We start from the raw sequence: 20,083 nt of genomic DNA, 5'->3' as shown, positions 1-20,083 counted from the left end.
GTGGAATGCCAGAATCAGCGATTGGGGAAAGAGAGAGGAGAGCGAGCATAAGAGTGGGAGAGCAACTGAAAGAGAGCTTTAAAGCACTTGTTGAGCGTGTTTTGACTTTTATTCAACGAGATTCCTCTTAATCCTACTGCGACAGCGGGTGGGCGGGCAGCACTTGCCCCACACACTCCCCGAAACCGATGCGCAGGCCGTTCCTCTCGCAGTGTCCCCGGATGATGACCTCATCGTAGTCCTGCAGGAACTTGCGGCTTTTGCCGCCCGGCAGCTCCACATTCTTGGTGCCCTTCCAGCACAGCTCCAAAAGGGAGCCATACGAATCCGGAGTCTCGCCACTGATTGTGCCGGAGGCCATCAGATCACCAGGTCGCAGGCTGCAGCCAGTGACCGTGTGGTGGGCAATCTGCTGCAGTGGCGTCCAGTAGAGATGCTTGAAGTTGGACTTCGAGATGAGGGCTTCGTTCTGATCCGAAGCTATAAATAAGAATGAAGGGATACCCACATCAGAACCAGGAGTCAGGATTATTCTTCCCTTTGGTCCTTACGTTTCAGGGAAACCTCCAGATTGATGTCAAAGTTGAAGGGCATGCTCTGACGCAGATACGGAAGCACCTCCGGCTCCTGGGGGAAGTTTTCCAACAGGAAGGGCTTCAAGGCAGCTGTTGGCACCACCCAGGGAGAGATGGTGGTGCCCAGGTTCTTCGCCGTGAACGGCCCCAGTGGAACATACTCCCATTTCTGGATATCCCTGGCACTCCAATCGTTCATCAAAGTGAAGCCAAACACATGCTTCCAGGCCTCGTCGACGCGGATGGGTTCGCCCAACCGGTTGCCGGGACCTCCAATGAAGAAGGCCATCTCCAGCTCAAAGTCCAGCAGACGACAGGCACCGAACACTGGCTTTTCAGCGCCCTCGGGCAGTGTCTGTCCCAGAGGACGTCGAATGGGTGTACCAGAGACGACCACAGAGCTGGCACGTCCATGGTAGCCCACTGGCAGATGCCGCCAGTTGGGCATGAGAGCGTTATCCGGACCACGGAACATGATGCCCACGTTGGTGGCATGATGTATGGACGAGTAGAAGTCCGTATAGTCCCCAATCTGGGCGGGAAGATGCAGGCTAATCTGCGACTGAGGGATGACTGCACTGAAATGGTATAAGAAATCGGCTAAGGGTAGCTTTCAGCTTGAGCTTAGCACCAACTGTTCTTTTCTTACGTTTCCTTGAGGTCCACATTCTGATCGAGTTCCGAACCCTGCAGCAAAAGCTTCTGCGTCTGTGTCCTAACCACATCCCAAGATTCGTGGCCCAAGCCCATGAGTGCATTCAAAGTCTCCGCCTGCAAGCTCACCTGCACGGGGTGTGGATATAATTGGGAGACAGCTTTCAGGTCGAGGACATGTTGTCCTATGGCCACGCACAACCGGTGAGCTTTCTGTGGAACAGAGAGAGAGAGTGGGATATTATAATTACGATATTCAGATACGATATGAGGTTGTTATCAGAACTGGGATGGTACGATGTGTTTTATAAGTTATTTTGAGCTTAAATTAGCATATTGTTTTCCTAAACAAACTTGTTTGCCGGCTGATGTATGCAAATGTTATGCCCCAAAGTGGTTTCTGTACTAGATCGAAGAAATATCTAGAACTGGCTCAAAGTCACATGGAAAATGGTTGAACTTATATTTCCAGCACTCCATTCCGTTCTCCCTCAGAATCACGTGGAAAATGAAAACAACTTGTGAAAAGTCCCCAATTTACTTTGATAATTTCAATGATTTTAAACCATATTCAGTACTCACATTACTTTGGGTGGAAAATACAGCATAGGGCAGGTTCTCCAGTGGGAAATCGCTTCCCGCTGGCACTGGCACAAAACTTTGTGGCATTTTTGAAGCACTAAAACTGGAGAGCTTCGGAAGATGCGAGCGGATCAATAGACTGAAACAGACGACCAGAGATGTACGCGAAGCCAGAGCGAATGAGCGAGCTCCCCATTAAGATTCGCCTTATATATGGGTAGGATGTCTCTTCAAACAGATCTCGGGCGTTTCTCTCTTAACGAAACCAAGCCCCCAGACGATGAAGACGACCAGAGATCTACGCGAAGCCAGAGCGAATGAGCGAGCTCCCCATTAAGATTCGCCTTATATATGGGTAGGATGTCTCTTCAAACAGACTGGGCGTTCCACGCCGCCCCGGGACCGGGGGGGGGGGCCCCCGGGGGGCCCAGACGGGCGTCCCTAACGAAACCAAGCCCCCAGACGATGAAGACGACCAGAGACTACGCGAAGCCAGAGCGAATGGCGGCTCCCCATAGACGCCTTATATATGGGTAGGATGTCTCTTCAAACAGATCTCGGGCGTTTCTCTCTTAACGAAACGAAGCCCCCAGACGATGAAGAGTAATATTAAAAGAGAACGAACGAAAAGAGAGAATTGTGTACTGCGCTTTGGTTACTTTTATTTTGATTTATCATTCGTTTATATATGTGTATATATAATATATTCATTTATAATTATATTTTGGTGTTGGAATAATTTTTGGGGGTCTGCACATATACATAAAATAAGAATCATGATATATTTATATACCAATATCTGATGTACACATAGTATATCTCTTGTACTGGATAAACTTAGTTAACACACACATTTAAAATACAATACATTAAATACATATTTATATCTTTAATTTTTGATCTGTTTTTATCTGTATTTATATTGAATTCTGTGTTGTTGTTTGGTGTTGCATATGATTTGTCTGAGTTTTGTGTATTATGGAGGGTCATAGTATCTCCCTTCTCTGACTTTTCCTATACCTTCCATTGGACTAACAGAAATCGAAAGAATATATATAGAAACTTATAGAAAAGAAGACAGGCGCATTCCAACATTTGTAATTGAGTTTAATTGACTCTTTTTGTTGTGTGGTTATAGCAAACTAAACACAACTAATTCGTTTATACGTATTTAATTCTCTAGACGAGTATATAGCACAGTTCAATAATTGGACTAGATACGATCTAAGGATGTGGTTGCATATCCCCAGATCCTCTTTTGGTTTATTCTTCTTTTTCTTAAGTAACAAGCACAGGTCTCTCTATAAAGGTACGCATGGCCATAGATCAACGTGTCTCTATACGAGTATAGGGTATAGAGTATAATAGGTAACATTTCTCTCCGCAAAATAGATCAAACGATTAACGTAACAAATCAAATCAAACGGAACTGAATCCTTCTCCTTCGTCAACTTCATCTTCCTGATATGTTAAGATAGCGTTCGTTTAACCATTCAACAGTATTTTCTTTCCAACAGTAAATATATATATGCATATAATTTTTTAACGGTATTGTGTGGGTTTATATGGGTACCGTGTTACGTGTTCTGGTGGTGCGTGTTGTGGTGGTTGTGGTACATATAGATATTCAAATATTCAATATACTTATATTTTTTCTTTGATCGTTTTTTAGATATAGTTTTATCCCAAACAAAACACACTCTCGTCGCGTCTCGCTATTACAGGCTTCGATTATATGAAGTTTACCAACACTGGGCCAACACACACTGGGATAACGGTTAACGTATAACAGATAACGGAATGAAGAATCGGAAAAGGAACATCTAGCAAACACTTTATAGATACAAACAAATTTACATTCAACATTGAACTCTGATGATCTTCATTCTTGATTCTTGACTCATATTTTGCGGTCTCCTGATATGCTTTGTTGTACGAACTACCATTTGATAATTCCATTCCCGAGAACCGCTTACAAATCATCGCCCAAACGATGGATCTCATCCAGCATAAAGTCCACATCCGCCTCTGTGACGGCGGCCGATGAGATGATCGAACGGAAGAAATTGGGTCGTCGATCGTCTGGCTGATAGCCGACCATCAGAGTGCCCTTTTGCATCATGCGTCCTTTGATGATGGGACAGATCTGTAGAGAAAACCAAAAAGTTATTATACCATACCTTTGGATGTCTTAGAGTATTGCTCACCTTGCCCAACTCTGTCTCCTTTCTGGCATCGTGTGGCACTCCTCGCAGCCGCTTGGGCACATACCAGAACGAAACATTGACACACTCTGGCTCCAGAATCAGATGGAAGCGATCGGACTGGGCGCGTATGCGCTTCAGCTGGTATTGGACTAATTCCATTAAGCGATCCTGCTGCTGTTCGAAGCCCTCGGTGCCCTTGGCGCGCCACTGCAGCCACAGCTTGAAGATGTCGTTGTGGCGTCCGCACTGGATCACTTTGTCGCCGGTGTCGTAGCTAATGTCGTACTGCTTGTCGGTCATGAAAAGATACTCCGCCGACATCTGGTTGCAGCTGATGAGGAGGCCCTGCAGGAAATAGAATCGATATTGAATGGCATGCACGTTCCTCTGCTTTTTCTCTCTTTCGATGGCCATAAGTCAAGTTGAAATTTTAATTAAAAGTCCCGCCTGCCAAAAGACGCAACTGTGACCGATGGCAACATATTGGAATGAATGTAAAAAATCGTAGAACGAACTAAGCGAAGGAGGGTGACTGGGCGCATTTGGCCCCGGAGCCACCAGGGTTGTCAAAGATTTCATTACGCTTTGCATTGTGTGTGCGACAACCCCTGGCTGTCCGTCTGTCTGGTCTCCTTCGTTGTTCATTGTTTGGAATGAAGAATAACAAGGAATTGTTCAAAACACAATTGGAATTCTTTGCACAAACATTGTTCAATGTGTATCCCAAAGAATGTTGGGCATCGTTCTGCAAGGTGGTGGTGGGGCAACAAAATTGAATTTTAAATATGGATGGTTGTGCTGCAGAACCCAAGAAAACTGTAGTATTTGCATATGATATCTCCTTCGTATAAAAAGGATGACCCTAGCTCTCCAAAACGAGAGGCCATACGAGGTGCGCATACTTTATTTCTTAGACAAGAACCTCAGAAAGCCCCAAGAAATGTATTTTTTTTCCAGTAGAGTATCTACTCTACATTATCCCTATCCCTATTACATATATATAATCTCCCCTTACTTATGTTTAGATCTACTTACATCCTCCTTGAAATGAATGGTCGAGCACTGCAGGAGGGCTCCCATCAGTTTGTGTGGATTCCAGGTGACCGAATCAGCGCTACAAAAAGTCAAATCATATTCGTAAATAGACATTCAATTACGAATTACAAACAATTAACACTAAGCTGCCACACTGTGGCAGCTACAGCCTACCCACCCCACAAGCCCCTGCTGTGCGACCTAAGGGGGAGGGGAGGTCTCTGCTATCCACAGCAAGTGCCATAAATTGTGGCAATTTCAGGCCGCAGCACTTTAATTGAATTCAAAGCGAGAGACACAACCCTCGGGGGCAAGGACGACTCGCCGAGGGTTGACAGCTAAACATCCCTGGGGGAGCTATTTACAGTTATGTGGGTGCGCCACAGCTTGCTGCCTGCCTCCCCCGGTGGCAGTCTGTGGGTGGGTGGGTGTCTATAAACATGATCCTTATGGAGTGGCTGAAAGTGTGCTTCAGGTTTGTGTGCCCTCTACTGGTGGGAATTCGAGGGTGTATTGGGTATAGGAAGATGATTGTAACAGTCCTGAAAATGTAATAGCGCCTACAATTTTTGATGTATGGAGCTGCAATTTAGTACATTTATAGTTAATTGAATTATCTACCTAAAATAAAAATACAAGTGACTTACATAGTCTTTACTTTTAATCACACAAAAAACGTATCAATTGCTATTTTGTATTTTTTTTTATTCGAAATTTTTGCGGCTATAATAAGGAGCATTTAAGCACTCAATAAATCCAAGTATTGGGTATCCTCATAGTCGAAACACTCCTCTATAAACCCTTAACCTTCTTACGAGTGTATCCCGCATATGTTTTTCTGATTGAGCAGCGGCATGTAGCGAAGATTTCCTTTCAATTGTTTTAAGAGAAACTTCTTTCAAACTGAAACTCAGCGAATTTAAGAGGTTCTATCATCCTTCGCGTTCCCCAATAAAGGACCATTAATCAGGGCTTCAGGGCTTTGTAAGCCCCCAAAATGCCGCAACGCAACTTGTCAACTGTATGGGCATTTTAATGATTAATTCGCACTGAGAGCCTTTCAATTAAGAGCCTCAATTTGCATGCCACAACGACGCTGCTGGCATTAGGAGCCATTATTGTGGGTGATGGATGGATGGGTGAATGGATGAAAGGTGGAAGGAGGCAATCAATTTGAAAGTGTTTTAAGGAGGCTGGCTAGGGGCTGGGCGGTTACTGCTTGACCGCAGTCTGTCAATACGACAACGACAACGACAGCTGCACTTGCCACATTTGCCTAAGCCCTCTCTTAAGGTTGAGTCGGAGATGGGATTCAGGAATGGATTCAGGACAGGAATGGGTCGGTCTCTGGTGCTAAAGTGCATTTCAGGTTTTAGCTTTAAAATTAAAAATTCCATTCCTCGGGGTTGAATTACTTTCCCTCACTCTTTCCCCTCTGCAACTCTCTCCCTGCCACTTCCACTCGCATTGTTTGTCGTAATTGTTGCGTAAGTAATGCCCAACCATTCAAAGCCACCCCCTGGAGGTCGCGGGTTGGTTGAAAATCCACTTTGTTCATTTGTTTGTCTGGGCAAAAAAATGCACTCTCGGTCGTTGTAATCCCTGTAAGCTCTGAACACCTGATGGAGGCACTAAATGACAAATTGAGATTTTTCCCACATGTTGAAGTTGATTTTCTACCCGACGAGAGAGAGAGAGCGATGAGCGATGCGGGCCATTTGGGAGCATTTAGATTTAAATTTATCCCAAGCGAAGATTTCAATTTGTGTTTTGACTTGGCAACAACAAAAAGATGAGGGTGCCCCAAGGTCCACGAGTACATGCCACGTCGGGTGATGAATGAGCTTGACAATTTGCAAGGACAAAAGGGAAGTGAATTCAAGAACTTTTATGAATTGAAAGGATATGATATAAGGAACACTCTTTAAGCTTTAGGTAGAGCCAACAAGTTGAAGCTCCTTTAACTTACCGCTCAACGCCAGAGAATCGAGGATGACGATGCTTGCGCGACATCAACAGACCGCCGCCCCAAGCAGCCTGCAAAAGAAAAAGGAAAAAATAAATCTTTTAGATATCCCAACCACAGTAAACAGCCGCAATGACTACTCACATCGATGTGCATCCAGCAGTTGTACTTCTGGCAAATGTCCGCAATGGTATTGATATCATCGAATGCCCCAAGGACAGTGGTGCCAGCGGTGGCATTCACAAAGAACGGAATATCGCCCTTGGCCTTGCGCTCCAGTATCAAACGCTCCAGCTCCGAGGTGATCATCTTGCCGTGCTCATCCGAGGGCACCACAATGCAGTGGTCGGTGCCCAGGCCGCAGACGGCAGCGCATGACTTGATCGAGTAGTGGCACTGGTCCGAGGTGAACATCGCCAGATTGCCAGGCAATCCACGGGAGCCGTGCTCCTTGTAGTTGGGAAACATCTTGTGCCGGGCTGCCAGGAAGGCGTACAGATTCGAAATGGAGCCACCGGGCGCCAGTATTGAGTCGCCGCCGGACCAACCAATAATCTCGCGCATCTTCGTCAGCACCACGGTCTCCATGAGAATGAACACCGGTGCGATCTCGTATGTGAACATATTCGTGTTGGCCGTGGCCGTCAGCCACTCGCCAGCCATGGAGATCAGATCGAGTCCATTGGACAGCTGATTGAAGAAGTGTGGATGTCCTGTGGGGGTTTACAGAGAATCAAAGAGGATAGGATATAGCTCTATTGAGTGGGGGATATATATTGTGTCGCATGTTTGGGTGTTTAATGTGGCTGAAAATTCTTTCCATTTAGCTGTTCCATGGCTGTCGCTCCGTCTGTCTGTGTCCCTAAGCTGACACCAGATGTGTCTGGCAGCTGTCCTTCCATCCAAGGATTCATCTTCCTCCCTCATGACCCCACCCCCCCCCCCTTCCACTCCTTATTTCCGGCAGCATTCTGCCACAGTTTTTTGCTTTATTAAAAATATATTCGGGGGCTGAAACAAAGGGCCAAAACGAAGCAGCACGGCTGACTGGCCTCGAATGGATGGAAGGCCGCCGCCCCAGTGCCAGCCGCTACGGAAGTGCATATGTTCAAGGGCAGACGCCACACCACACACAGGACACACAGTACAAGGTCCTGGTGGCCAATCGATGGAGGATGGATGAATCTTAGTTATTTCGTGCTGTAATCCCTGTACTTCTTCCTCTGACTGAAGAGCTCTATAAATTGCTCATTTATTGTAGCTAATTGTAGGTTCGATTTGAGCGGGAGGCGGATGGTGAAAAACTCCCACGCAGAACCAGAGAATGCTTTCAGAAAAGCATCAGGATCTTGTCCTGTCCCGTCCCCCTGTTCCTGCTTGAACCCTTCGGCGTCTGTCAGTTCACATCTTGAGTGCCATAAGTCGTGTGATTAAAATCCCATTGCCCACAAGGCTAAATCCACCCACACACCCAAAGGGATACAAGGACTCTGCCAGAGCGTCGGCATTCAAACATTTCAATTTGCGCAGGAGTCACCCTCGACCCAGACAGCAGCAGCAACAGACAGCAGACAGCAGCCAGCAGGGCCAGGACTTTGGGAGAGGCAGTCATTCATTCGCATCAAAGGATCAGGAATGCAGCGAGTCAGAAAATAACAACGGATTTTGATTAAAGCTCCCCCACAGTTTTTATGGAGGTATCAGGTTGCCTCTTTCCTGCTTTTTGACAGGGCGCACATTATGTGAGATTAAGGATCATAAATGGAACTCTTATCGGAGTCTGGAGTAATGGCAGATCATGCAAAAAGGAGGAGCGGAGTAAGCTCCTTAAAGACAAGAAGTTTTCTTACTTTTCTGTGAGGATTCCCCGAATCCTAATTATTCTCTTTCTCCATGCAATCTATGCTTATTCAGCGGGCAGCCTTGATTGCGTACACTTTTAATTCAATTTTTGTGGCACACAAAAGTCTGCAAACCTCAAATGGGAAGGGAAAGAAGGATGCCAGAGCAAGTCACATTTCCTGGCAACCAAATCGCTCGCTGAAGCAAACGCCTGCTTCCGAGACAAGGCCACAGCTTCCGGGGGTTGCTCGAAGCAGCAGTAGAGGGGGGTTTGTATAGTAAATACGCTTATTATCGATACTCCAAACACAATTGCGGTCACGTGCGGCAAGAGACACAAGGGAGACACACACAGGAGCTGCCCCTGCCATTAATTTTCAATGAAATGAAATCAGCAAGGACATTCAACAAAAAATATGGGAGAGGGAGAGCTGAAACGTGAGAATGACTTTTGGCTGCGAAAGCCAAAAAAGGAAAAAGGGAACTCGAACCCTTTCCCTGATTTATGATTGATGGCCGCCCAAAGGCCGACTACGAGTGTTTTTGAAAGGTGTAAACCAGCTTTGGGCCATGGTTCAATGGGCCATAAAATGGCTTTGTCTGAGGACGCTTCATCCTCATCCTGTGGCTATGCCTGTGTCTGTCTGTCTGCCATCAATATGCTAATGTGCTTATCTAGAAGGCTGCACACTTTGTGTTCCATAATACGACCACAACCTCCGTAGGCACGCGTCGGCGACAGAGGACATATGCTAAGCAGCTACAAATTTGATTAGTCCGCGACTGAGCAAACACAGCACAGCACTGATAAGGATGCAGTGGGAAAAGGTGGCAAAAGGAGTAGAGCGTCACTCACCCGTCTTCACTTGATACTTCAGTGTGGTGGCACAGTCCTCGATCAGCTGCTGCAGCGGTAGGGCACGATCGGGCACCTCCAGGTCCAGCAAACGCTTCATGTCCTCTGGATGATGAAAATCCAGTACCTTCTCATTCCGATCATTGGTGGCCTTTACGAAATCCAACAGCACATCGACCACCTTCAGCAGAAACTCCTGTGTCTCCGGTCCGGCGGACACTGTGGTGGGCAAGAGATCTGATAAAAAAAAAACAAACAGAGATAGAGAATATAATAATAAAAAAGGAAAGGAAAATGTGAGAATTCTTATCGGTAAATATGACAAGCGTGTGGGCGCCCGCCAATGCTGACAGGTTCGTTCTTATCATGATATATGGCTATTATTATTATATCCCTGATTCAGGGGATCCTCCGGGGGGCCGCAGACTGAGATTCATAACGAGCTTTTTATGGTCATCCTCAAAACGGGTGGGGTGGGCCCCAGCTGGTGGTCGTGTTGCTGCTGCGCAGCCAGAATCCTGCAGCAGTGGCTGCAATTAATTTCTTGGGCTTTGCGCGGGGACTTAAGGTCCTGGCCACTAAGCCACCAGGCAAATGGGAACAGTAGCTCCCCGGGAATCAATTGGAAAACTTAACGTTGCGGATGATTACCAAATGTAGCAGGCAGGGGAATGGAGGAGGGAGCAGCAGGCTGGAGCGTGGAGCAGGAGCAGTCGTTGCACGACAAATTGTAGCAATTTTGAACATTCCTCGAGTTTACGGCAAAAAGTTAAATAAAATTTAATTTGCTTGACTGCCTCCGCTCCCTGCCTCGATGGGCAGGCAGACTGTCAAAGGCAGCCGCCCACCCTTCGGACAATCCATCTCCATCTCTCTTTCTCACTCTGCCTGATCCTGCAGCAGGAGCAAGCATTAAGCACAGATGCTTCACACACGACCAGGATTTCAGTGTGTCCTTCTCAGGCGTGCGCAATATCCTGTGACTAAACGGTTTATGTTTGTTGGGCTTTCAATTTGGTGCACGCGTCTGGCCTGCCTGTGCCTGGGCCTGGGTCTGGGTGGTGGCTTCTCCTTTGACTTCTGCCGCACGTCTGTCTGTCTGTCTGTTTGTCGGTCGAAAATCTGTTACAGGGCAACAGTCGCCCCGCTTTCACGCTCCACCAAAGCCAAATGCACACATGAAACCAGAAGCAGGAACAGAGCCAAAAAACAGGAGCAACAAAAACAGCTGAACAGCGAACCACTGTAGTGTGTAGGACAGTGTGTGTGCATGGGCCATTTATCAAGGACACGAGTGTTCTGGACAGCCAGCTCCTTGTCCATGTCCTTGGCAGACGTTCTGTTTTGTTTGTTTCGCAGTCGTAGTGTCGGTTTAACACTCATTTATTATTTGCTCGGCCCAAAAGCAATTTGTGTGCAGCTATGCCATTGAGGGGAAGGAGCAGCAGGAATCCCAATGTTTGCCAGAATTGTTACTAGTAAATGGCAAAGACAGACAGACAGACAGACAGTCAGACAGTGCGGTTCATGGGCATAACTTGGGGGAGATATGTTGTGTGAAGAGTTATAGCCATTTGTAAACTATTTGGAAGTCGATTTTGGATAGCTTAGGAAGCTAAATAGTTACTGGTATTGGAAACTGCTTAAAATAAATGCTGTCATATGAACATGTAGAAAACGTCTCCAAATTAGTCAGACCATGAAAAAATAAATATCAAAAAATATAAATGAAATTCCTTTCTTGTTGTTAGAATATTTCTGCTGGCATAAACGTATTTACTAATATCTTATGATATGTAGTTCTAACTAGACTACAGAGTACATCAAGATATTATGTCATATGGCAGTATTCAGATCTATCAAATATATAGGAAAATGTTAGGGATGGATATGTATTAATCGGATAGGGGTTTGCTGTGAGTGCTATAACTTTTTTCCCATGTAAGTTATCCAATTAATTTTTCATATATTGCAAGCACTGGTTTAGTATATGTCTCATTTTTATATCGTCTTGTAATACTAATAATAATAATAAGTATTCCTCATATACGTATAGTCAGAATATATAAGAAACATAGCCAAAAGAGGCGTATATATTTTGGAGAATACTAGGAATTTTTTTTAAGAATATCCATGTGATTAATACTCCATTTTCTATTCCAATATACAACTCTCTTATTTAAGATATCTTAATCTTAGTCTTAATCCCTTAACTTCTTAAATTAATATATTTACTCACCATATGCCGTCAGTTTGCCCGTCCTTTCGGACAGTTTATACCCGTTCGGATTGAGCGACATTTTCTCCTCTGCAATGGTATAAAGAAGCAGAAAACGATCCATTAATAAAGAGAGGATGAGTACCACGCCAGATGAAAGACCCTCCCTGAGTAGGCGACAAATGATGTTTGGACAAATGAACTGAAGAATACTTAGTCAATGTTATGCAATCGGAGACCCAAAAGGAAAGACGCCCAGGTATTACATAAGTCTGCTGACTACTGCTACCCCTTCGATCTTCTAGCTAGAAATTGCATAATCGAAAAGAAACAAACAAACAAACAACCGACTAAAATTGTTTGAGTGTGAAAATGTGCAACGAGCTAGTAAATAAATATAGAAATGTTTGGTAGTATGATAGGTAGGATGGTGGTCACATAGAGACAAGGACAACTGAAGGGCAATGCTGGAGTGTGGGAGGTATACACACTGATTTTATATACCACCCACCCACCAGAAGGAGGGGGAGGGACTCCCACTCTTTCCATTGGAACGCCTTCTGCTGTTGCGCAGTGAGCGTTAAGCTAATTTCCTCCTCTATATATATATATACAGACAAATATGTAGGTATATGGAAAATTTACATAGGTATACAGACAGCGCGACAGCTGCAGTTAATGGCGAAAACCTAGAATGTCCCTTGGACACTTATGTAACCCCAAAATCAGAGCGCCCAAAAGCAAGCCAAAATCAGTGTTTGAATCTATGCCAAAATTAGGCAAATAGGAAAGATTTCGTACATAAATCTGAAGGAATCTTACCAATTATCCTGCGGATATCGTCGATGTATTGCTTTAGATAATTCACTTTGGCTACTGTGGCGTTGCCCCAAACGATGTGAAGAACGAATAAAATGTGCGAGAAATGAGGTGGAGTCTGGAATCGAGTCTGGTACGATTAGTATCGGATAGCTATCGTATCTCTGAGATGGAGCTGCGTGGAATGCGAATTGTTTTTTTTGATGCTGGTATCTACGTGGCAACTAAGAAACAAACTACACAACTTACACAAGTCCTTTTTCAATACGACACACACGAGAAATTCGTTCACTTTTGATTCAAGGCAAATAGACACAGACGCGCGGGACGGAGCAATCACTCGACTGAATATGGGGGATTTGCCGTTAGTATTTAGAACTCTGAATAAAATCTGATATCTGATAGAAATTTATAATTTGTTCGGCTTGGTTACTGAGGGGCAGCAGCCTACACTCGCTGACGATCTGCGGAGCTATGAGCATTAACAACCGTCTGTGGCGCCTACGAAGCTTTTCTTTTCGTTCAACAAAATGGCTGCCCACACACATACTCACAGCTACAGTTATAGAGCTCTTGCATAACCTTCACCAACATGGAGAGGATGGAGCGCACTTTCTCTCTCTTTCTCTCTCTCTGAAGGCTTTCTTTGTATGGGTATGCCACTCGTGACGTCATTGATTTTTTTTTGGGGCAACCATCTTTGTTGTTGAGCTCATGGCGTGGGCGGAGCTACAGGCAGTGGGCGGGCAACAGATACACACACGGAAAAGGAAAAGCCAAATTATGTGCGCAGGCCTGCGGAGAAGGAGGTAGGCGCCTCTTCCCTCTGCAGAGCTCTGTCCCTTGCTCCGCCTCAGCCTCCGCCTGCTGTGACGTGGCAGAATGAAAAGCTAATTAACAAACTAATTTCTGCCACTGTTTCTGACATTTACAATGGCCCTTCCGTCTCTCCACCAACATACAACTTTTTATGAGAGTTTTTCCTCCCGAGGAGCCATCACAAGGGAATGGCAATCTACATACATATGTATGTCTCCGTAATTTCTGTTCCTGTATTTTGGCCCCTCGGATGTAACACATCTGCTGTCTATATACAGTATACAGCATATATATATACTATATAATCGTGTGAGTATATATAACAAGTTTAAATTTGGGTCAAAGCTGTTGTTCCCTTTCCACAGGAAAATATCTTTATCTTGTTGAGAAATTGCATTATTTTCAGCTGAGCGAATTTCATAGCATACTTTCGAGGGTCTTACACACACACACAAACACACTTTTTCACATGACCATAGGAGGACACTTATGTAATGGGGGGGTTTTAGGAGGTACGAGGTGGGTGGTAGCAAATGGCTGGAGTAGGCGATGAGGGTGGGGGGCCTAGTGAAATGCCAAATGACGTCCATCAAGCTGCCTGGTAAAGCGAAAAAACAACGAGAAATGTGAAAATATTTTCCCTCAGAGTGTGGGGGGCATCAGCATCATCCTCCCTCCAGTGTTCCTCGTACCTCCCACTCTTATCTGACAGCAAGCAGCTGCGGCTGCTGCTCCTACTGTTGCTGCTGCTGGAAGTGATTTTGCAAAGGCTTCTGGGAGGACCTCGTGCGTCATCCTCCTCAGTGCGGAGGCGGAGGCGATGCCACTCGATAAGTAACTTTTTAAGTAACTTTGTTTCGCTTCATTTCGTTTCACTTCAGCCCATGGCCAAAACTTAAACCCAATGAGGTTTCTGTTATTTTTACCATTATGGGGCCATAAGATGCTAAAGATTCTTGGTTAGAATCGGTTTAAAAATTGAATACTATACTATACTACTATATACTATTTACTATTTGTACAAATGGTGTATAGGTGTTTCTATTCTCGGATTATTATCTTTTGTGATTTAAAGCAGTTTTTACTATAAGTATCGCTGCAGTAGATATTCACAGACATATGCACATATATTAAAAACATACATATACATATGTATCAACTTTATCCAGAATTAAGACACGATCATTCTTGCACGCAATGGGAGCTTTACTACGTAAAATATGTACGAATATTTATGTAAATATGTGCAAGACAGCTGCAGCAGCAGCATCTTCAGTAGGCGGCTCAAGGTAGATAAGAGAAGCTAAGAACTTTTAAGCAGGTCTGATCCAGCATGCGAAAGATTCAATTAGCTTGCGATGGGATTTAAATTTACATTAGCTTTGGAGTGACTAACCTGACTGCTTGGTTCTGCTTCGGGCAGAGTGCGAGACAACTGCATATATATTAGCCAAAATTGCTTTAGAAATATCTTCTTGAAGTACGAAATAGCTGTGGAAGCCAAGCTGCATAATCTTTTTGACTCATTGACTGCCCAGCTTAACCATTCCACAGTCCCCATCCATCACTTGTGTCACTCAAATATTCTCGATTGCAGGGCAAACACACCACCACTGGTATGGGGTTATCGCAGTAAAAACCCCCACTTCAAAGGCAAAAGCCCACCAATAATAATTATCTCTTATCAGCGATCCGATGGCTCGAAACTATATACAAAGACAAGAACAATTATGGCGAGGGAGGACATATGGCAATGGAAATATGCGATACGAGAACCATCATATCCGAAGCAGTATTCGCACTTGACTCTATCGCGGCAGCCGACAAAGCCATCAAAAAAAGGTATATTGTAATTATTATTAGCAACCATTTCCACTGCAGGTTTCAGTTTAACAACTGCTGGCATTCGGAACGGACAACTTTATTAATATAAAAACTAAATCTTTAGCAGAAACAAGTGCATTTACGGATCAAAGTAAGTAGAAGCCTCAATACGCAGAAGAAATCTCTCTGATGGCAGATGGCAGTGTAGGAAATATATTTACCTGGCTGTGATTGCACGTAGCGCAGATAGGCCCTGTAACCCAGATAGGCGAAAATCTTTGGAGTTTTTTCTCACCCAACTGGGGTGCGCAATGATGGGTGGCAATTTGGCAGCGAAACAAGTCCCAAGAAGATTGTATAGGGCGGTCCGACACGTTCTCTTTCGCTCTCAACTCTCAACTGACGGAACAGGCGGAAAAAAGTTTCATTTGGCAACAGCTGCCGGAGTCGTCCCGTCAATTTAACAGAAGTTGGGCAATCCAGTTAAGACTGTCATTAGGCTGACAAAATAAAGTCGAGCCCGCTGTTTATTGCTGCAGCAAAGAGTATGGGTGCTCCTGCTTATTGCGGAGCAAAGATCAGAAATATAGGATGAATCCCTATGGATGAAATCTCCTTCCTGGTACATCGCCAATCGATGGCCGCTTGCATAAGCCTTTGGGTTTGGAAAATCAAGCGCATGAAATCGGAAACACAATGCACACAGGATGCACAGGACGTAGAAGGAGGTCATGCGGAGGATTATTTTTGCTGCCTACATTCGGGCCGCGCGATAATTGCATTTCGAGCACAATTGCTCCTATTGTGCGGCGGGGCCCTGCCTGCTCCTCTGGATCCTCCTGTGCCAGCCAACAGTTGCCATTACACATGCCAGCCATGACTCTCGGCCCCCCCTTTCACGACCCAACCACAGCTCCTCCTTTCGCCATGCAACCCCACCAATACCCAACCTTCCGTCTCTTTCTTTAGCCCTTCGACCATGTGGCCACCAGGAAAACGACAGGGAAAGCGATATGGACTTGGAGTGGTCCTGCCATTGGCTATTGGACTACTGCTCTGCTCTGCGCAGACGCAAAGCTCTGTGACGTCATTAGAAAGAACAGCAGCAGCAGCGGCACCAACGGCACGGGATGCTGCTGCAGCAGCAGCCCAAATCCTTGAAGACGCACAAGCCAGCAGCGTAGTTCAGGATTGGAGTTTGGTGTGCAAAGAGCTCTGCGGGTAAGTCTCGGAAGATACACAGTTAGAAATCCGAAGTGTCCTTGGATGCAAAGGATTCTGCAAAGGAAATTAAGATGTGCTAGAGGGTAGATAAACCTCTATTGAAAAAAAAACTTCCTCCTTTAAGTGATTTTTGTGTGGCCTCATGATGATAATTTAACAATTAAATAAATAAAAACTGGAAAGTGAATACTCAACTATGGAATGCGGCGGCAGGTCGGTCTCTTGAGTGCCTATCGTAATCGCGACTGTCAAGCCAACGATGTGTTCAACACCTGATCGGGTGTACCTACATATATCTGAATCGGTGAATCAAAAGGAATAGTTATGAGTTCTTGTGTTCTTTGAGTGATTAATTGCCCTGGTTTTTTGGGGTAAGACTAAATGAACAGTTCGAAGCAAGTATCTGAAAAAGTGAAATAGTTCGAGAGCTGAATTTTTAGCATGTGGACTTAAAAGGCACAAGAGCACGGTGGTAAAAATATGCTGATTAGGATTAAAAGCTATACAAAAGCAAAAAAAATACCTTAACATTTTTCTTGGATATATTTTGATTCCAATAAAATAATCTGTCAACTTCTAAGAGTTTAACTATGAAAACAGCTATGCAAATATTCCCATTCTCTATTACAGAGCCGGCCTGGCCGTTACGACGCCTGGCGAGGCCCATTCTACGATCCTGAGACCGGAAATTGATGTGGCCAAGTGCGGGCGACTGTGTGGACTGCCAAGGGGTTAGTGTTCACATAGAATAGATTCGCCCTAGTGTTCCTAGTTACCCATGTTAAGCCCCAACTAACGTTCTTCCATTTTCCATATTTTCTGTTTGATTCTTTCAGATATTGTGGGCGATAGACTCTGTACGAGCTACTGCCAGAAAAGGCATCGCTCGCTGTCCGGCTGCAGTCCATGCCAGGTGGTGCAGGAGGAGAAGACGATGGCCAGTGCAATGCAGGGCAATGCCACACATGGTCCCAGAACTGGGGAATCCTTGGAGGCAGCAGCAGCTGTAGCTGCAATTGCAGCCGCCTCGGATGTTGCGACTACCGCGACACCCGACTGGAACGAATTGTGCAAGGCGCTCTGCAAGACTGGCGATGGCGGGTCTTTGTGCAACTGTGATCTATCGCCGTTCTCCACCTGAAACTGAAATCATAATCACAGGTGCGATGGAAGGTGCTGGATCACAAATCTATATTAATTTATATATATATAATTCGAAAGTTATTATATAACATTTTGTTGTTCTTCGTTTTGGACTTGAGTTAGTGCTAGTGTTGTCTTTATGCTATTATATACATATATTCTATGCTCCATATCTTGTTGCGAGAGTTTAGTTGAAAATACTGTAAAGAAAAAACAGAAAACAAAAAAAACTAGAGAAAAAAAAGGTAAATCAAAGAAAAAGTAAAATATATATGAGCACTCTACACATATGAAAGAATCACGCGCAAAATGACGGAGGAAGAGCGAAAATTCAAACAAATTCCCTATGCGAATCAATTAATTTGTAATTAATTTCAATTAACAAAAGCTAAACGTAACTATAAAAGAAAAGCTACATATATAAGAAGTAAGACGGAGTAATCCAACAGCAGAATCACAAAGGGCTTCCAGTGTCCCCTGCGCTGGGGATCCATCCATCCCATAGGATCATGCGTTCCGGCGTGGGGGGACACAACCCCATAAAAAAGTATTAGGTGATTGGAATAGGGAGACACAACCAATTAATATCAACAAACACAACATATCGTGGTAAATCAATTACTTACACTTAACGTAACTCACTTCGGACTTTTGTTTTTTTGTTTTTGTTTTTTTTACGGAATCAGCATATCAATTTACGAAGCAGAGGCAGGAGAGGCTATCTGAAGAAGTTGGTATCCGAAGAGTTTTTGTGTTCAGTTTTTGGCTTACAAATTATCGGGCATCAGTTATGTATGTCACATTAACGTTAACCAAGAGTTTAGTGTTGGTTACAGATATAAATATGAATATACATACATACGAGTAAATACGATATTGGTCTATATATCTAAATACACAAAAATGAGTTGCGATTGCAAATCACAAACTCAAAAGCGGTACAAAAAAAAAGGAAATCCTGACAAGCCCGCGTATACATTTAAAATTATTATAGGTATCATTATATATATATATATATATATATATATATAAATACATAAATATATATATATATATAAAACATATATGCTAACATTATCTGTGTGTTTGGAAGACATTTTTTCGCATTGTATGAAATAGAAGACAATTTCAGCAAGCAACAACAACAGCAAACAAAAACATTATGGAAGACATGCGTAAATTTTAAGAGGGGGCAGACAACATCTTGCCCCCCTTCGCAATTAGTTCAATAAGACCCTTAAAATAATATATTAAATCTTTATTTGGAAAAACCTAGTCAATGGCTAGCACACGTTGTTGTGTCAAACGCGACGCTGTGACTGACAATAATTACTAGAAATAATACAAAGAAAAAAAGAAACGATAATATGAAGATGGAGATTTGGGTATTCAGTGTCTAAATATCAATAATTACTTAATCGCGCACCAATACTATATATAATATATATAAAATATATTGCACCGAAAATTATTAGAAGAAGAAGAATATCGCAGGACAGAGGAGTTTAACGAAACATTATTCAGAGCACATTCATTGATAACCTATTGCGGCTTCAGTATGTAAATCGATGTGTAGCACGTTAATCAATCACTAATTACGATAACTACTAATCGTCTACTTATCGTACTCCAATGCACTTGCATTTATGTATATGTATATGTGTTAGGCGTTGCGTTTCTGCCATGAATACTGCGACTAAGGAAATTAATATCAACACACAAAACAATTATAATAAACCAGATTAATTAATTAATAATCAGCAACCAATTTATCTATAAAAAAAAACATCATCATCAATTGCAATTACAATTGCAATAGCAAACCGAACCGAACCGTTTCGCAGTTTGTTTTCGTTTGTTGTGGCAAGGCAAGAGGCAAGGCATCGATCGATGCCACCCTCGCTGGGTGGCTACGATCGATTATATAGTGTAGCAGATAGGAAGAACCATAGTTGAACAGCTTGATATGCCATATGCATAGTATGTATGCCGCGAGTGTAATAGCCCCGAAGAAAATCAGAAATTTAAAGACAATTCCACACAAGTAACCGAAAAACTCACACTAAAAAAATAATATGTACACGCATTCAAAGTAAAGGCAAATATATCTATTATCTGTTAAATGTTGTAAAGCCCCTCTAAACACAAAAAAAAACAAAAACGAACAAAACCAAAAGTCTTTCACTTGGGAGTGAAAGGAAAGGGGTGGGAGGGGGGGGGGGGGGTGTGAGAAAACGTGCCTCAAAAGGCACCCTAGAAGTAGATGCAGCGAAGCACTACTGTTTTGTATGCCTCCCAATTAAAGAGTATAGGGATACA

The 20,083-nt window shown here is 43.8% G+C and overlaps 3 protein-coding genes across 5 annotated transcripts; 1 reads left to right on the top strand and 2 right to left on the bottom strand.

Moving 5' to 3' along the window:
* Positions 1-106: 106 nt before the first annotated feature.
* LOC111073661 (fumarylacetoacetase) lies at positions 107-2,105 on the bottom strand. The gene is made up of 4 exons (XM_022366086.2): positions 1,812-2,105; positions 1,225-1,442; positions 552-1,153; positions 107-480 (listed from the first exon to the last, which is right to left on the bottom strand). The coding sequence occupies exons 1-4, from the start codon at positions 1,896-1,898 to the stop codon at positions 134-136; spliced, it is 1,254 nt and encodes a 417-aa protein (XP_022221778.1). The 5' UTR covers positions 1,899-2,105; the 3' UTR covers positions 107-133.
* Positions 2,106-2,929: 824 nt separating this feature from the next.
* Positions 2,930-13,228, bottom strand: LOC111073676 (glutamate decarboxylase). 3 transcript variants are annotated; one of them, XM_022366111.2, is made up of 9 exons: positions 13,004-13,228; positions 12,758-12,872; positions 11,957-12,025; positions 9,718-9,954; positions 7,164-7,732; positions 7,023-7,090; positions 5,054-5,132; positions 4,019-4,363; positions 2,930-3,957 (listed from the first exon to the last, which is right to left on the bottom strand). In XM_022366111.2, exons 3-9 carry the CDS (start codon positions 12,015-12,017, stop codon positions 3,784-3,786), a joined length of 1,533 nt encoding a protein of 510 aa, XP_022221803.1. In that variant the 5' UTR covers positions 12,018-12,025; positions 12,758-12,872; positions 13,004-13,228; the 3' UTR covers positions 2,930-3,783. The 3 variants fall into 3 exon arrangements, with proteins under 3 accessions (XP_022221803.1, XP_022221801.1, XP_022221802.1); XM_022366109.2 differs by lacking the exon at positions 12,758-12,872; XM_022366110.2 differs by lacking the exon at positions 13,004-13,228 and having other exon boundaries at positions 12,758-12,887.
* Positions 13,229-15,451: 2,223 nt separating this feature from the next.
* LOC111073667 lies at positions 15,452-19,887 on the top strand. Its single transcript, XM_022366092.2, has 4 exons — positions 15,452-15,548; positions 16,367-16,618; positions 17,252-17,352; positions 17,458-19,887. The coding sequence occupies exons 2-4, from the start codon at positions 16,377-16,379 to the stop codon at positions 17,760-17,762; spliced, it is 648 nt and encodes a 215-aa protein (XP_022221784.1). The 5' UTR covers positions 15,452-15,548; positions 16,367-16,376; the 3' UTR covers positions 17,763-19,887.
* Positions 19,888-20,083: the final 196 nt, after the last annotated feature.

Source organism: Drosophila obscura, unplaced genomic scaffold (genome assembly GCF_018151105.1).
Source record: "Drosophila obscura isolate BZ-5 IFL unplaced genomic scaffold, ASM1815110v1 contig_200, whole genome shotgun sequence".
Lineage (NCBI taxonomy): Eukaryota > Metazoa > Arthropoda > Insecta > Diptera > Drosophilidae > Drosophila > Drosophila obscura.
The sequence above is the reverse complement of the archived record's forward strand: the minus strand, read 5'-3'. Positions and strand labels throughout refer to the sequence as shown.

What these genes read in the sequence shown, in the direction of transcription:
- LOC111073661 (XM_022366086.2), bottom strand. Translation starts at nt 1,898, where the DNA reads ATGCCACAAAGTTTTGTGCCAGTGCCAGCGGGAAGCGATTTCCCACTG. An exon ending in AATGTGGACCTCAAGGAAAC is followed by an intron (nt 1,154 to 1,224) that starts GTAAGAAAAGAA and finishes ATACCATTTCAG; the next exon opens with TGCAGTCATCCCTCAGTCGC. An exon ending in TCTGGAGGTTTCCCTGAAAC is followed by an intron (nt 481 to 551) that starts GTAAGGACCAAA and finishes TCTTATTTATAG; the next exon opens with CTTCGGATCAGAACGAAGCC.
- LOC111073676 (XM_022366111.2), bottom strand. Translation starts at nt 12,017, where the DNA reads ATGTCGCTCAATCCGAACGGGTATAAACTGTCCGAAAGGACGGGCAAA. An exon ending in GAAGTATCAAGTGAAGACGG is followed by an intron (nt 7,733 to 9,717) that starts GTGAGTGACGCT and finishes AAACCCCCACAG; the next exon opens with GACATCCACACTTCTTCAAT. An exon ending in CCATTCATTTCAAGGAGGAT is followed by an intron (nt 4,364 to 5,053) that starts GTAAGTAGATCT and finishes TATTTCCTGCAG; the next exon opens with GGCCTCCTCATCAGCTGCAA.
- LOC111073667 (XM_022366092.2), top strand. Translation starts at nt 16,377, where the DNA reads ATGTGGCCACCAGGAAAACGACAGGGAAAGCGATATGGACTTGGAGTG. An exon ending in GTGTGCAAAGAGCTCTGCGG is followed by an intron (nt 16,619 to 17,251) that starts GTAAGTCTCGGA and finishes TCTCTATTACAG; the next exon opens with AGCCGGCCTGGCCGTTACGA. An exon ending in ACTGTGTGGACTGCCAAGGG is followed by an intron (nt 17,353 to 17,457) that starts GTTAGTGTTCAC and finishes TGATTCTTTCAG; the next exon opens with ATATTGTGGGCGATAGACTC.